A 15,619-nucleotide genomic window follows, 5' to 3' on the forward strand; every position below is an offset into this window, starting at 1 on the left:
CTTTCTATATAGACCACAATAGCCATATGCATGCTCCACAAGCATATACATCAAGCTTTCAAGTTTTCTCAACCAATCACTTGGCCAACATCACATTTAGGCCATATAAAAAAATCAAAAGTGTTACAAACCCTCTCTTAGATATTTCATGTTATTATTGAGTAATATTTCTAACAGTGTCGATACCTCATTTAAAAATATCTATACTTCTCTTCTAGAATACTTGTTTTTCTTTAAAATCACACCCATTTGGCCTATATCTCTTCTATAGATCAAATACATATAGTAGCTTAAAAATATAACTTTTCAAGGGAAATTTCCAAAGATTTTTTAAATAAATAAGCTTTTAAATGCTCATCAAATAGAATTACTTTCTTATCTTTAATCTAAGGTGAAGGGTTTCTAAATTTTTTTTTCTTTTCGTTTGAAAACATAAAGAAGAAGAGTTACTACCAAAGTATAGATCAAAAGGCTAAAGCCCTAGAATTTTCACACTTTCAGTTTGTAACTATCCTTTTAGGAGCTTTAAAGCTTAATAAATTTTAAAAATATAAAAACAAGATAAACCTAAACATTGGAGTTTTGTTTGTAAAAATGAAGGGTTTTTTTTCATTATTTTTTTATTCTTTTGGAATAATATTAAGTTTTGTGTTCATTTTCTTTGTTGGATTTCTAAATAGTATTAGGTTCTTGTTTTTATTGTAATTAAACTGTAAGTGCTGAACTAGAATGTGTTGCATACTACTTTTTACATAATTTTTAAACTGTTTAGAAAAATCTCCAAACTTGTTAAGTGTGATTCATTTTAATTTATCTTATTTGTACTAGAAAGATTTTACAACAATTTTATTATTTTTTTATTTTAAAGGGAAATATTTAGCACTAAGTTTTTAAAGATTTAATTGAAAGATTTTGGGATGAAAGTGATAGAACAAGGATTTACCTCCCGCTTAGTAAATGAAATATTTTGTTCTGGATTGCCTTTTTTCCATGCCAACAAAGGGGCCAACGTTAAATGTCAAATTTGACCAAGTCAAGTCTTTAGTCTTCACCAAAACACAAGTTATAATAAATAAAGCCTTTCTTCCCATTTCTTCTCGGAAAATAAAAAAAAAAAAAGGAAAGAAAATCCTCAGAAATGCCCTTCTCCTCCTACCTTGGCAACACCCGCCGTGGCGGAGGATGGGCCCAGTCGTTACTTCCTTCTTCATCAGCCACCGTCAAATCAACCCCCAAATCCCATCCCGCTCGAAAGTCACGCAAACGGACGGCTCTGATCAACTACCTCTTCACCAACTTCTTCACCATAGCTCTTTCCCTTTCCCTTCTCTTCTTCCTCCTAACTCTCCTTCTCTTCGGAATCCCAAAACCCATATCATCCCACTTCAAGCCCCGATCCACGACCCGAAAGCCTACGATTCGGAAAACCGTAACTCGAAAACAACCCACCTTGAATCCAAAGCAGGACGGTGCCGTGGTAGACATAACGACTAAAGAACTGTATGATAAAATTGAGTTCTTGGATAAAGATGGAGGGGCTTGGAAACAAGGGTGGGAAGTTAGTTACAATGGAGATGAATGGGATAGTGAAAAATTGAAGGTTTTTGTGGTACCTCATTCACATAATGATCCAGGGTGGAAGTTTACTGTGGAAGAGTATTATGAGAGGCAGTCAAGGCATATACTTAATACTATTGTTGACACTTTATCAAAGGTGAGTTTTTCTTCTTTCTTTTTTTCTTTTGGTTGGGGGGATGGATTGGGTTGGGAGGTTACTCATGATGGGTTTTTGTTGAAATGGGGTGAATAAAGTTGGAATTTGGTTTTTGAGCTTGTTAGTTTTTTTCTTTTTGTTGATATTTAGTGTTGAATAAAGTTAGACTCTGATTGGGATTTGGTCGTTGAGCTTGCTAGTCTTTCTTTTTGGTTGATATTTGTGGTTGGTAAAAAGTTTGAATTTTGGTTGGAATTTGATTTTTCAGCTTGCTAGTTTCTTCTTTCTCCTTTTTATGTTTATATTTAGTGTGGAATGACGTTAGAATTGTGATTGGCATTTGGTTTTTGAAACTTGTTAGGCTTTTGTTGATCAATGGTGCTTAAGTGAGGTGAACTGAATGAAATAACGGGAATTCTTTTATCTTTCCTTTCCTTTGTAAAGAAAAGGAATTTCAGTGATGCTTCTGATTCCTTTGGGAGTTATGGCGTTTCTTTTTTAGGAGTTAGTTTTCATGAATATGTTGGATTGTGCTGAAATGGTTGAATGAATTGAGTGTTTTGATTGGCATTTGGTTTTTGAGCTTGTTAGTTGCTGTTTTGCTTCTTGGATTATGTATTTTACAAAACGCTGGTTATTATGCCCTTAGACTTATTTATCACCATTGAATCAAGGAGAAACAAGAAATTGTTTACTTTTGTTTTCTGATTAACAAACAATGGCAGCCTTTTAGATTTTGTAAATTTTGAAATTGTATTTGCAGGATGGTAGGCGGAAGTTCATATGGGAAGAGATGTCATATTTGGAAAAGTGGTGGAGAGATGCCTCAGAGGATAAAAGGGAATCTTTTACAAATTTGGTGAAGAATGGGCAGTTGGAAATAGTAGGAGGTGGCTGGGTGATGAATGATGAGGTATGCCCACAAGCTTATATAATACTGGAAATTCATGCATGTGGGGTGGGGCTTGGTTCATTGTTTTCTTTTCCCATTGTACTCTCATTCTCTCACTTTTCTTTGCTTTGCTTTTCTTTTTTGGTTATTTTAGCCCTGTACTTAGAATTAAACTTCACTATGGCTATCTCAGAATTGTGAGGTTTTGATTTTGACTCAACAAGTTTTTTGTTTTCTTTTTCTTGATACAGGCAAATTCACATTATTTTGCCATAATTGAGCAGGTATACCTTGAACCCTTTTTCTTGATGATTGTATTTGGCTTTATGATTGTCTTTTCGGAAGGTTTTTGGTATGTTTTAACCATGATTTACTCATGCATTTGTGATATAAAATACATGGTTTTGTCTCTTGCTTCCTTGTTTTCTTTGCATTTACATCAATGATCAACAAGGTTTTTATTTGTCATGATTTTCTAACCTCAAAAATCCTTTAGTGTCTCATTTTTACTTTGAATTTCTGATTTTTGTAAAAGCAGATAACTGAGGGAAACATGTGGCTGAATGACACTATTGGGTTTGTTCCCAAAAATTCTTGGGCAATAGATCCATTTGGTTACTCACCTACCATGGCTTATCTCCTCCGCCGTATGGGCTTTGAGAATATGCTTATTCAAAGGACTCATTATGAGCTGAAGAAGGAACTTGCTTGGAATAAAAATTTGGAATACATATGGCGTCAGAGCTGGGATGCTGAGGAAACTACTGACATTTTTGTGCACATGATGCCATTCTATTCATATGATATTCCACATACTTGTGGACCAGAGCCTGCTATTTGTTGTCAGTTTGATTTTGCTCGGACGCATGGCTTCTTTTATGAACTCTGCCCATGGGGAAAACATCCTGTAGAGACTAACCAGGAAAATGTCCACGAGAGGGCGCTAAAACTACTAGATCAATATAGGAAGAAGTCAACCCTATACCGGACCAACACACTTCTTGTACCTCTTGGAGATGATTTCCGCTATGTAAGCATTGATGAAGCTGAAGCTCAGTTTAGAAATTACCAAATGATATTTGATTACATCAATTCTAATCCCAGTTTAAATGCGGAAGCAAAATTTGGTACTTTGGATGACTATTTCCAAACCCTTCGGGAGGAGGCTGAGAGAATAAATTATTCCCTTCCTAGAGAAATTGGCTCTGGTCAGGTTGGAGGTTTTCCTTCTTTATCAGGTGACTTCTTTACTTATGCAGATAGGCAGCAGGATTATTGGAGTGGGTATTATGTGTCGAGACCTTTCTTTAAAGCTGTTGATCGAGTACTAGAGCATACACTTCGTGCATCAGAAATGTTGATGGCATTCTTACTTGGTTATTGCCAGAGAGCACAATGTGAAAAGTTGCCAACCGGGTATGCTTATAAGTTGACAGCTGCAAGGAGGAATTTAGCTCTTTTCCAGCATCATGATGGGGTGACTGGAACTGCCAAGGATCATGTTGTTCTGGATTATGGAACTCGGATGCACACTTCTTTACAGGACCTGCAGATTTTCATGTCCAAAGCAATTGAAGTATTGCTTGGAATTCGCCAAGAAAAGTCAGATCAGACCCCTGCCCAGTTTGATCCTGAACAGGTGAGATCAAAATATGATGCTCTACCTGTGCATAGAGCAATCAGTGCTCGGGAAGGAACTGCACAGTCAGTTGTACTCTTTAATCCTCTTGAGCAAACAAGAGAGGAGGTTGTGATGGTAGTTGTTAACAGACCAGATGTTACTGTTTTAGACTCAAACTGGACTTGTGTCCAAAGCCAGGTTTCTCCTGAACTGCAGCATGACAAAAGCAAGATTTTTACAGGCAGACATCGCATCCACTGGAAAGCTTCTGTTCCTGCCATGGGTTTGCAGACATATTATATTGCTAATGGGTTTGTTGGATGTGAAAAAGCTAAACCAGTGAAACTCAAACTCTTCTCAAAGTTGAGTTCAATTCAGTGCCCCACACCATATGCTTGCTCAAAAGTAGAAGGAGATATGGTTGAAATAGAGAATTTGTATCAAACTCTGACCTTTGATGTCAAGCATGGTTTGTTACAAAAAGTAATGCACAAAACTGGCCCCCAAAGCGTTGTGGTTGAAGAGATAGGCCTTTACTCAAGTTCTGGAGGTGCATACCTTTTTTTACCCAACGGTGATGCTCAGCCTATAATTCAGTCTGGTGGACATCTGGTTATCGCTGAGGGTCCCTTGATGCAGGAGGTGTACTCTTATCCAAAGACCTCATGGGAGAAAACCCCCATCTCCCACAGTACTCGTATATACAATGGAGGCAACACGTTTCAGGAGTTTCTGATTGAGAAGGAATATCATGTTGAGCTTCTTGGCAAGGATTTTAATGACAATGAATTAATTGTTAGGTATAAGACCGATACGGATAATAGAAGAATTTTCTACTCTGACTTGAATGGCTTTCAGATGAGCCGGAGAGAAACCTATGATAAGATTCCATTGCAGGGAAATTACTACCCTATGCCCTCTCTTGCATTCATGCAAGGGTCAAATGGCCAGCGGTTTTCTGTTCATTCTCAACAGTCATTGGGTGCTGCAAGCCTTAAAGAGGGGTGGCTAGAGATTATGCTGGACCGTCGTTTGGTGAGAGATGATGGGCGTGGTCTCGGGCAAGGAGTGATGGACAATCGAGTCATGAATGTTGTTTTCCATCTCCTGTTGGAATCCAACATTTCTTCAACTTCAAATTCTGTTTCCAACCCTCTTCCTCTGAGTCCATCTCTTCTTTCTCATCGTGTTAGTGCTCACTTGAATTATCCATTACATGCATTCATTGCCAAGAAGCCACAAGAAATTTCTGTACAGACACACTCGAGAACCTTTGCTCCTTTAGCTGCTTCCTTGCCGTGTGATTTACATATTGTAAGCTTCAAAGTCCCTCGACCATCAAAATATTCTCAGCAGCAACTTGGAGATCCTAGGTTTGTTCTAATGTTGCATAGGCGAAATTTTGATTCTTCTTACTGCCGGAAGGCCAGATCACAGTGTACAAGTGTGGCTGACGAGCCTGTAAATCTTTTCAACATGTTCAAGGGTCTTGCAGTATTGAATGCAAGAGCAACTTCTTTAAATCTTCTGCATGAGGATACAGAGATGCTGGGGTACAGTGAGCAGTTTGGTGATGTTGCTCAAGAGGGACATGTAATTATCACTCCCATGGAAATACAAGCATACAAGTTGGAATTGAGGCCACACCAGTGAAGACGGAGGCTGATTTAAGTACTACTATCCTACTGATGCTGATCAAATGGAGTTAGTAGCGAAGGAGAGCTGATCCTGTATCCCACTGTCAACATAATTATGACTAGTGCTAATTAACCATGTGCTGCTATCCCATGAAATATCTGAACAAGTCAAGAGACTTCAGACTAGCAGAATGTAAAGACTTTTGGTGGAAGCGTGTGGCTGAAAAAAGAGTAATTTAGTGGAATGGTAAGAGGTTACCTGCATGGAATTATCTTAGAAAGATAACAGGATAGTTTTTACCGTTTTTTGTGTACAATTAGTATTATTAGTTGAACACTGAGAAATTTATTTTTTCTAATATTTTCTGGGGAACTGAGATTTCTGTAAACACCTTCTAGAGCTAAGGTTAGGCCATAATCAACTTGAAATTTTGCTTATATCATTTCGCTTTGCAAAGATTGATTCTCATGCGTGAGAGTTCAAGAATCAAGCATGTGCTAGCAATTTAGCATGGTTAGTTCCAAATCTATAAAAAGTTGCAGAGAAAGAGATTTGGTGTTTGCTATTTTCAGAATGGTATTTAACGCAGTGCAATGCATTTTCTTTTGTTTCTTGTCCTCCAATTACCAGTTTTTGATAATCTCTCAAAATAACAATGATGTGTGCTTGAATGCAACTTTGAAAGGACTGAGATTCCTTGATCCCAATGACAGATTAACATGCTATATTGACCTGTTCTTCAAGGAATGTTTTGTAGGTGAACAAAATCAGTTAAGGGCCTATTCCCTGGAAACATGAGTTCGTCAAAGTTCAATTTAGTTATTTTTGATCAGAGGTCGATAGATTTTCAAACTAACAAGGGTCATAAATACAACTTGGAAACAACAAGACAAATCAAATGCATAAATAAAAGCAGCAACCTGTAGGATAAAAGCAATAAAATGGACTATCTCCTTGTTTAAGATTTTGCATTCTGACTCCCAAAATTTCCAATCTACAATAAATTAGACTTTTATCTCATATCACAACCTTTTGGTGGTAAAGCTATTCCACAGCTGTACTTCTACCTTGATTATGGTGTCACTAGCAGCAATATTTTTGGGGGCCTTATTCTTTTTCCAATGGCAAAAATCAGGACAGCTCGTCTTTCAACTGTCATAAAATGATCTCCTCCTGCACACTCAAGTTAAGGGTCTTATTCGGAAGAACAATACTATTGATCACCACAACTTCATCTTCAACAGTAACAGCTTCTCCTGCAATAGAGAAACATAAACTCAACATTTCTTCTGGTACATCGAAGGTTTCAGCCATTAAAAATATATATAGTTGAGCCACAGAAGAAATTTAGAAGGAAAAGTACCAAGGATGGTAATTCCAAGCTTTGCATTGTAGTCTCCATCAGCCTGAAAAATAAGGTTGGACATCAGCCAGCCAAGCAAAGATGATCTGCCTTATTTTCTTCTGACATGTTTTGTTATAATCATAAATCATGTTCTATATTGTACCAAGAAAACAGTTTGTGCCAGCTATGATAAACCTAAAAGGCTGATTGAACAAATTCGTTCAATTCATCTCTATCTATTTGTCTCTGTGTGTGTGCATGCATGTGGATATATGCATAGAATATGGTTGTTACACAAGAGAACTAAACTTGCCTGGACACGGGACCATTTCCCGACAGATGACTTCCATCCAACAATAGAATTAATAACAACTGCATTTTCCTGACAGGAGAATACAGGAAATTATATTTCCTTTGAATGAATAATTACTTACGCTGGCTTAACAAAAAGAAATGTGAGAACAAATTCTTTACAAGCATTCGCTTCCTTACCTGAACTTCAACATCATCCAAGATGATACAACTTATGAGCCTTACCCCTGCTCCTACACGAACATTTGCTGAAATAGAGACATTGGGACCAATCTGTTCAACAATGTGACTCAGAACTCAGTTACACAATTGAACAGAGATTGCTCAAAGAGAATTCTGAGCACTGCTGGGAGAAAAATAATGAGTTAGAATACCTTAGCGGTTGGATGTACTTTGGCCGAAGGATGCACATACACATCACCAACAATTGTAGCACTTTTAGTTCCATCTCCAGCAGCCAATAGGTGTGGGGAGGTAAAGCGGAATTGAGCAAGATAAAGACCAGAACATTTTAAGGACATCCTGTACCAATAATTACAGATTTATATATGCAGAAGACAGTCAAGAATAATTCATTGAAAAAGAAAAAATATCTTGCCAATCATTCTACCCTGGAGTCTTGATCTGTTCCCAGAAATCCATGGTCTCATATGTATACAGCTGCTTCTTTCCAGCAAAAGGGGACAAAATATCTTGATCCAATCTAATAAAATCTACAGGAAGGGCCCTACTGAGAAGAAACAGATAAGAGTATTAAATTTGGAACTGCAGCATTTCATAATGGACAGTACCCATAAAAGAAAAGAAAAAACCAACAGATAATGAACATTTTCTTAGATGCAAAACACATCAAAAAGAGATTGAAAAAAGAAATACCATATTATCAAAGACTAAAACATATCATCTCGACTTTTTTAGGAAAAGTGGTAGCTTAAGGAGAGAGAATTGAGAGGAAACTTGTTAGATTGATTGTGCACTGTTGAGGATTATGTGCAAAATTATGTTTTCTCTTACACTAAAAATTCTATCTTATAAGTTGGAACTAGGGATGTCAATGAATTATTGTTACATGCGTACCTGCAGGTATCAAACCCGATAACATAGGGTTAGGGTACCCTATATTTGATTATGGGGCAGATTAGGGTAATGCTTCTAAAACCCAACACGCATTCGGATAGGTTTTAGGTATCACCTTTAGGATGCCTTAAACCCGAAGCCAATTATATATAATGTGACAAAACTTTAGATTTTCTGGGATTTGAACTTTTATCCTTTTACCTTAAGACAATCTTTATCATCTCAACCAACCAACCTTTTTTGTAAACTGATAAATGTAATTATTAATTTATATTAGCCGAACTATGTTGCAAACTTAGTAGGGATAGAACTCATAGGAGGATAGGGAAACACTCTAAGTCTTTGCCAAACTCGCCAACTTAAATGGGTATTTAGCGGATAGTTGTTTACTATTAGGATTCACTTTTGGATAGTATTTTGTAATTTTCTACAGGTTTTAATAGGGCTTGGATACTTGATAACTATACAATTTCAGGCTGCTTATCTCAAAAATAGTGGGTACCCTACCCGATTACATCTCGAGGTGGAACCTGTTAACTTCATGGCACAGATACCAATATCATCAACACGTATAAAAGCCAAATTATAAACATGACATGTCTCTCATCCATTTTCCTAAACATTTGAAAGTATAGCAGTAAAAGAAAACTTTCTAAAAATAGTAAAACTAATGAAAGAGGTTAACCTTGTTGGAGATTGTAAGGTTTCAAAGCTGGACAAATGGCGTATATTAGCTGCAATAGGACCAAAAAAAAGTCATATACTGACAAAGGAGAGACGTTTTTTGCCAAACAGTAGGAAACAACCATGTTGTAAAAGCTTAAAGACTGCAACATGCAGCATGACCGCAGTCTTATTTATTTGTGCCAGGGCTTCCACAACAACAAAGTTGAGTTTTTTAGCTCAAGTGCAATGGGCTACCACATGTACCCAGAGAAAAAAAAAAGCAGAAATATTTAATGATGTGTAGTCATATCTTATTTCTGACAAGACTATACAAAGATTATAAATATCATGCTTGTTAAGGCATCATAAATTGTAATTAGAAAATAACCTTGGCCTTCCCGGTGTGTGGAGACTTCCTGAATGGCAGTAAAGATGTCACGGGTAAAGATGTAAACTCCACAGTTAATTAAATCACTTACCTGCATTCCATCAAATGTAAACAGCTAATTAAAAAAGCCAGGAAGAAGTAACTTTGACTAAATCATTAGTACTATTAATCAAGATATGAATTCCTCATATGCTAAGTAAAAGGTTAAAACTGCACCATCCACATACAAAAGTCTCAGGTTTCTCAGTGTAATGCAGTAGCTCATTGGTGATTGTGTCAGCAACCAACTCACCAAACTGGTTAGCTGATTCAGCAGAAACCTGCACAGGAAACAAAAAGTTAAAAGACTACCACAACAAAGACTAAAGTTATTGCAGTTCAAGCAAATTTTAAAAATAAATCTGCAGATAATTAAAATACTAACCTTGATTACTAATACTGTTCCCATCCCACCATACCTTTTGTGAGCCTCTGTAGAAATGAGCATCCAATTAATGCTCAAATTTTAAAGGAGAAGCACACTCAAGTATAAAGTTATATAAGGAGCAGGAAAGTTACCAAGCATTTCTGTCAATGGAAAACTGCAACAAACATCACAATTTAGCAGGAATATGTGTGACTGCACATAAACAGGACGAAAATATATGATAAATAAATCAAAGCATCTGCACATTTGAATTAGCATTGTTTGAAAAGTTATAGAAGATGGACAATCATAAATTTGATGAAAAATTTGTAAAAAAATGAAAGAATAGAAAAAGTAATGCAGAATTCAAACCGGGTTGTCTTCCATGATTATATTTCTGAAGTAATAAAGGCCACCAGCTGAACCATGGGGTTTATCTTCTTTCAAGTACCTACCTCAACAAACGGGAAAACAAAGAGTAAGATGCAACATATAATAGAAGACTAAAACAGCGAACTTAATAAATCAGTGCACTAATCACCTCACTGGTACTTTCAACTCATTAGAGATTGAAGAGACATACAATGCAAACTCCCTCTCCTCATAAAATCCAATCAGAAAAATATGAGCCAAGTTGGGTAACTATTCAACAACAGAACAACGGTGTAGGAAATCAATAAACATGAATATTATGAGCGGAATCACAACCAAAGATAAATAATAATAAAGAAGCATAGAACATAGTGCTGCAATTATGGTACATAAGATTAAAATAACAATGAGAACACAATTATGTGACAAATGCTTTGAAGTTATTCAGAAACGGAATAAAGGGGGCAAGAAGGTAGTAAAAGAGAATACCCTTTTACAAGCAGAAATAGGGTGATGAACCATAGGCTGCCCTGCTAAAGGGAACAAGGGTTTTGGTGTATTGAATGAAAGAGGCCTAAATCTAGTCCCTGGAAAAAATAAACTCCAAGCAACAAAACATAACTCATCAAAATCCAAATCCAAAACCCCACAAGAAAATTGCTTCATTTGTTTATTTCTTTACATAATGAAGGCAAACTTTATTACCTTTGGTAGGTCCACCAACCATAATCACAGCAACCACCTTCTCCTGATCTGAGCTCTCCATGTCCAAAAACCCTAGACCTTCACCTCAAAGAGAGAGAGAGGGAACCGGAAACAGATAGTACTAGGCTTTCAGTTGACAGAAATCTAAGCGAGATAGGTGTCAGTTCTGGGATTTCAGTTGGACAGTGAAAGGATTTTTTTGGTTACAGTTGGATCTGCGTGCGGACACTTAACGAACTTCGTGCAGACCGATGACCATGCTGTTCGCGGTATCATACCAATACCAAACTGTATTACGAGAACACACCACAAATCTCTGTTCTCAAAATCACTTGAAATTAATAACACAAAAATACTCCATGCAAGTGAAAATATAAAAAAAAATTAAAATAAAAAGTTTAAGTTTTTAATTACACATGATAAAAAATTAATATTTTATACTTTAAAATTAATTTAAATTATTAATATTTTAATGATAATAATATTTAAATTATAAAATATTAATATTTAAAAATGCTAATATTTAAATTATCACTTGCTAATATTTTAAATAAATTATAAATTATTAATATTTAAAAAACAAAACAGTATAAAAATAAATAACCATTTATTATAACAAAATGTTTAAGCTTTTAAGTATATGTTATAAAAAATTGATATTTTAAATTTAAAAATTAATTATCAGTTATTAATAGTTTAATCATCATAAATATTAATAAGTAAATAATAAATAAAATATTAATATTTAAATTATCAATGATTAATATTTTAAATAAATTATAACTTATTAATATTTAAAAAAATAAAAAATAAAAATAGATGAATATATATTATAATAAATGACATTTTTATTTTTTTAACATCTATTCTTTTGCTATTTCAAAATTATTTTTACCAATTAAGCATTGTAATGAGTTATAATAGCAATTCTTACCTTATTCTATTTCGTCAACTAAATTACATAATAACATTTTTATTCTATTCTCACATACTATCTATGATATTCCATTTCGTTCTATTCCATAAACTAAACATGTCTTGTAGAGTTTTGGATTTGATACTATTCCCATCAATGGGTCCTTGTACCTTCCATTACTCACTGCTTAAGTAGTAACGGGATAACTTATACTCAGGTTTGGATAATAAAATTATTAGCCATCATATGTTTGATTATGACTCAAACAGTGGTTATAAGATACTCATTACTTGAACCTAATTAGATGTAATAGTTATTAATATTAAATTCTAGTAATATATATATTTTTATTTATAAATTCTTTTTAATTAATATAATACTTATTAAAATTTATTAATTATTTTAAATATGATTTTAAATTTTAAATTATTTTTTATGAATTAAATTAAATTTATCAATTTAATTTTCATCAATCATATACATAAAAAATTATTTTAAATTTATTTAAATAAAATATTTATTGAGTATATGTATTTAACGTGTAATGTCTTGGGCATTAGGGTAAGGATTCGAGTAACAATTTAAAAATTTAATTGGATGCTTATTAGATTTGAGTATTTTATTAAATAATAAGATTCGAGTTAAGGTATTTCAAAAAGGAAAGGTATTTTACTTTTGATGTACCTTTGTCTCAAATCCATGTTAAAAAATTTGTGAAGTTTGTTAAGTGAAAAAGCTTGTGAAATATACCTAAGAGGAGAGGTGAATTGGATTTTCAAGCTAAAGTTTTCATCTTTCCCTCAAAACTAGTTAAAGCTTTAAACTTTAAACACAAATCAAGATGATAAGAGCAAGTAGAGATAACCACAGTAGATAAATGGAGAAAGGAATAGAGAAGAACACTTAGCCAGGACTTTTATAGAGATTTGGCCTTAATAGTGCTTTAGTCCTCTCCCTTGATATTATAAGGAATTTGAATCCATTAAAGATGTTGCCTTTCTCAACTAGATTCAGACATAATGTCACATTCCATTTTCTAGAGAAATCGTGATCGGTGCATGGACTTAAATAGGTATGGCCCACTAGGTCTAAGCAAACCTAATTAAATAATACATGGGTTAGTTATCCATCGCATTTACATATTAATTCATCTTCAATTATGAATATGCATTTAGTCCATCAAGATCAGCACATTACGTAACTTCTCAACATAAAGCATGGTTTCTTTCACATTTCATATAAATATTCACATATTAAAATCAATTGTGGTTTGACACGCGTCCCATGCTTGTATTGTTATGGCTCACCCACCATAGTCTTATTATTCACATGTACCCACATCTGGGGTCCAACATAATGTGCGAAAGGATAAACAAAAATGAGTATATCAACATTATTTACATAATCAAGTTTATTATAAACATGACGATTCAAGGACTAAACTGGACATGCTACGGAGTGTACGACATTGGAAGGCTGGAAAGAACACTCCACCATACCTACCACGAATGAGTTGCTCTATTACTCCACAAGTTGTCTAGTTAAGCAAGCTATTGATCTGAAACAAAATAAGGGAAAATAATGTATAAGTCACAAAGACTTCGTGAGTGGATACTAGAAATGAACAAGCCAAAAAGAAAGAGTTTTTCAATAAGTCATAATTTACAAAACAATATGATAATCATATAACTCATTTCAATAACCATAAACGCATTTAATAAATCTAAATGCATAAAATATAATAATCATATACAAGCTCAACTTACAAAACATTTGTAAGGAGATAACCTAAGGTGATCGTTGAACCTTCAAACTCAACATTGAACATTCACCTTGAGAAGGTATCATTTATTCAACAATTCATCTCATCATTTCTAGGTAGACACAATAATCATTAACTGCCAATTAGGCATCACAATATCCAATATATAGATATCGAATCAATGCACACTATTAGCAAATTAAGGGGAGAATGGGTACTTTCACCTAACTCATCCCTATGGAATTCTTATCCCTACACCGGGATTCACAAGAGAGAAAAAGTGATACGAAACCTAACTTAACATTGTGGTATTTTTACCCTCACACCTAGACTAGAGCTATTATGAAAAAAGGGAAAAAGTGACACATTGGTCAAATTTAACCTTATGGTATTATTACCCCACACTAGGACTCATAAAAAGAAGAAAAGTGATATAATGCCCAACTTAACCCTGTGATATTCTTACCCCCACATCGGGTTTCATAAAAAAAGAAAAGGTGGTGCAATGCCTAACCAAATCTTGTGGTATTCTTACCCCAACACTCGGGCAAAAACCAATTATAACTCAATCACAATCTCATACAAGATCATACCACGATCAAGCATTAATAGCAAATCATATCAATTTCATAAGTCATAGTAAAGTGGAGACCTTCTTAATCCACATTCACAATACTCACAAACAAGAGCATTTTCATCAATCATGAGCACAATCTCATCTAATGTCTCGTACTCACACTAGTCTTGAGGCTGAAGTAATTGAGGGAAATGTTCAAAACATTAAAAGGGTCTGTCCCCCCTTATTGAAAACTACTACATAGTAGGATATTTACTTATACATAATAGTTTTGACAGCCACTTCCAAAACATTTTCTCATCCATAAACACAATTTTTATTTATGGAAAACATGCTCAGTAATAATCCATCAAATCATTCAGTCATGCTTTCAACTTTACACACTAAAATAGTTTCAAAAATAGTGTACCCACTCACCTTGAAATTTTGGCTTTGATCAACAAGCACAATCTTATTCTAGCAATTCCCTTGGAGTTTTGTTCATTCCTATACATTCAATAATCATAGTAATTATTCCTCAATCCATAAACCATGTAATAATCTAACTAATCTGTTTCGAAATTTGTTGGATTCATCTATAACTAAATTCTTAGCTTAAATTCATTGTTCTACAAATACCCATGAGCAAAAAATTCATAAATCTATCATCTTTACCTTAGGTGAGCTTTAAACAAGGAGAAAATCCAACTAAGTTCTTTAGTTTGTTGAAATCAATAAATCTAGAACAATACACAATTTTTTCAAAGTTTAAACCTATGATTTAAAGGTTTCAAGAGTGAAAAATATCACTTTTGTTTCCAAAACTAAAAACTAAGCTCAAATCTTTCAAAAATGGGGATTTGAGTGAAAAATAGGTTGAAAAGGCCTTAAAAGGCAGAGAATACATTTGAAAATTGATTAAGAGCTAATACCTTAATTGCAAGTGATGTTTTTGTAGTTTAAAGTGTGAAAGTACCCCTTTGCCTTTTTTTTTTATCAGAAATCGACGTCATCTATTGATAATAAGGTTTTAAAATGTTTTAAAAAGCTTTTAGGCTTCTATCTATCGATAGATATTTATCAAAATCATTTCTAGGTTCAAACGAAGAACATTTGTCAATAGATGAAAAAATCTAACATAGACTCTAGTAAGCAAAAGTAGACTTAAAACCTTGTCTATTTGGACTCCTTTCAATCCCAAACTTTGTAAATCATCTGTGAGCATTAAAACATAAATTATTAAAGCTTA

The 15,619-nt window shown here is 34.3% G+C and overlaps 2 protein-coding genes across 4 annotated transcripts; one reads left to right on the forward strand and one right to left on the reverse strand.

The window, feature by feature from the left end:
• The first annotated feature begins 1,082 nt into the window (after positions 1–1,082).
• GMII (golgi alpha-mannosidase II) lies at positions 1,083–6,237 on the forward strand. Its single transcript, XM_021442199.2, has 4 exons — positions 1,083–1,714; positions 2,478–2,627; positions 2,858–2,890; positions 3,145–6,237. Exons 1-4 carry the CDS (start codon positions 1,139–1,141, stop codon positions 5,878–5,880), a joined length of 3,495 nt encoding a protein of 1,164 aa, XP_021297874.1. The 5' UTR covers positions 1,083–1,138; the 3' UTR covers positions 5,881–6,237.
• Positions 6,238–6,647: 410 nt separating this feature from the next.
• LOC110426874 (uncharacterized) lies at positions 6,648–11,461 on the reverse strand. Of its 3 annotated transcripts, none has more exons than XM_021442196.2 (15): positions 11,137–11,461; positions 10,921–11,018; positions 10,601–10,701; positions 10,432–10,510; positions 10,212–10,272; positions 10,078–10,124; positions 9,881–9,973; positions 9,654–9,744; positions 9,285–9,333; positions 8,133–8,249; positions 7,897–8,044; positions 7,703–7,795; positions 7,524–7,592; positions 7,229–7,271; positions 6,648–7,121 (listed from the first exon to the last, which is right to left on the reverse strand). In XM_021442196.2, exons 1-15 carry the CDS (start codon positions 11,195–11,197, stop codon positions 7,021–7,023), a joined length of 1,251 nt encoding a protein of 416 aa, XP_021297871.1. In that variant the 5' UTR covers positions 11,198–11,461; the 3' UTR covers positions 6,648–7,020. The 3 variants fall into 3 exon arrangements, with proteins under 3 accessions (XP_021297871.1, XP_021297870.1, XP_021297872.1); XM_021442195.2 differs by having other exon boundaries at positions 8,133–8,252; XM_021442197.2 differs by having other exon boundaries at positions 8,133–8,252; positions 10,921–11,032.
• Positions 11,462–15,619: the final 4,158 nt, after the last annotated feature.

This window comes from Theobroma umbraticum, unplaced genomic scaffold (assembly GCF_002168275.2).
Source record: "Theobroma umbraticum cultivar Fairchild unplaced genomic scaffold, ASM216827v3 scaffold_239.1, whole genome shotgun sequence".
Classification (NCBI taxonomy): domain Eukaryota; kingdom Viridiplantae; phylum Streptophyta; class Magnoliopsida; order Malvales; family Malvaceae; genus Theobroma; species Theobroma umbraticum.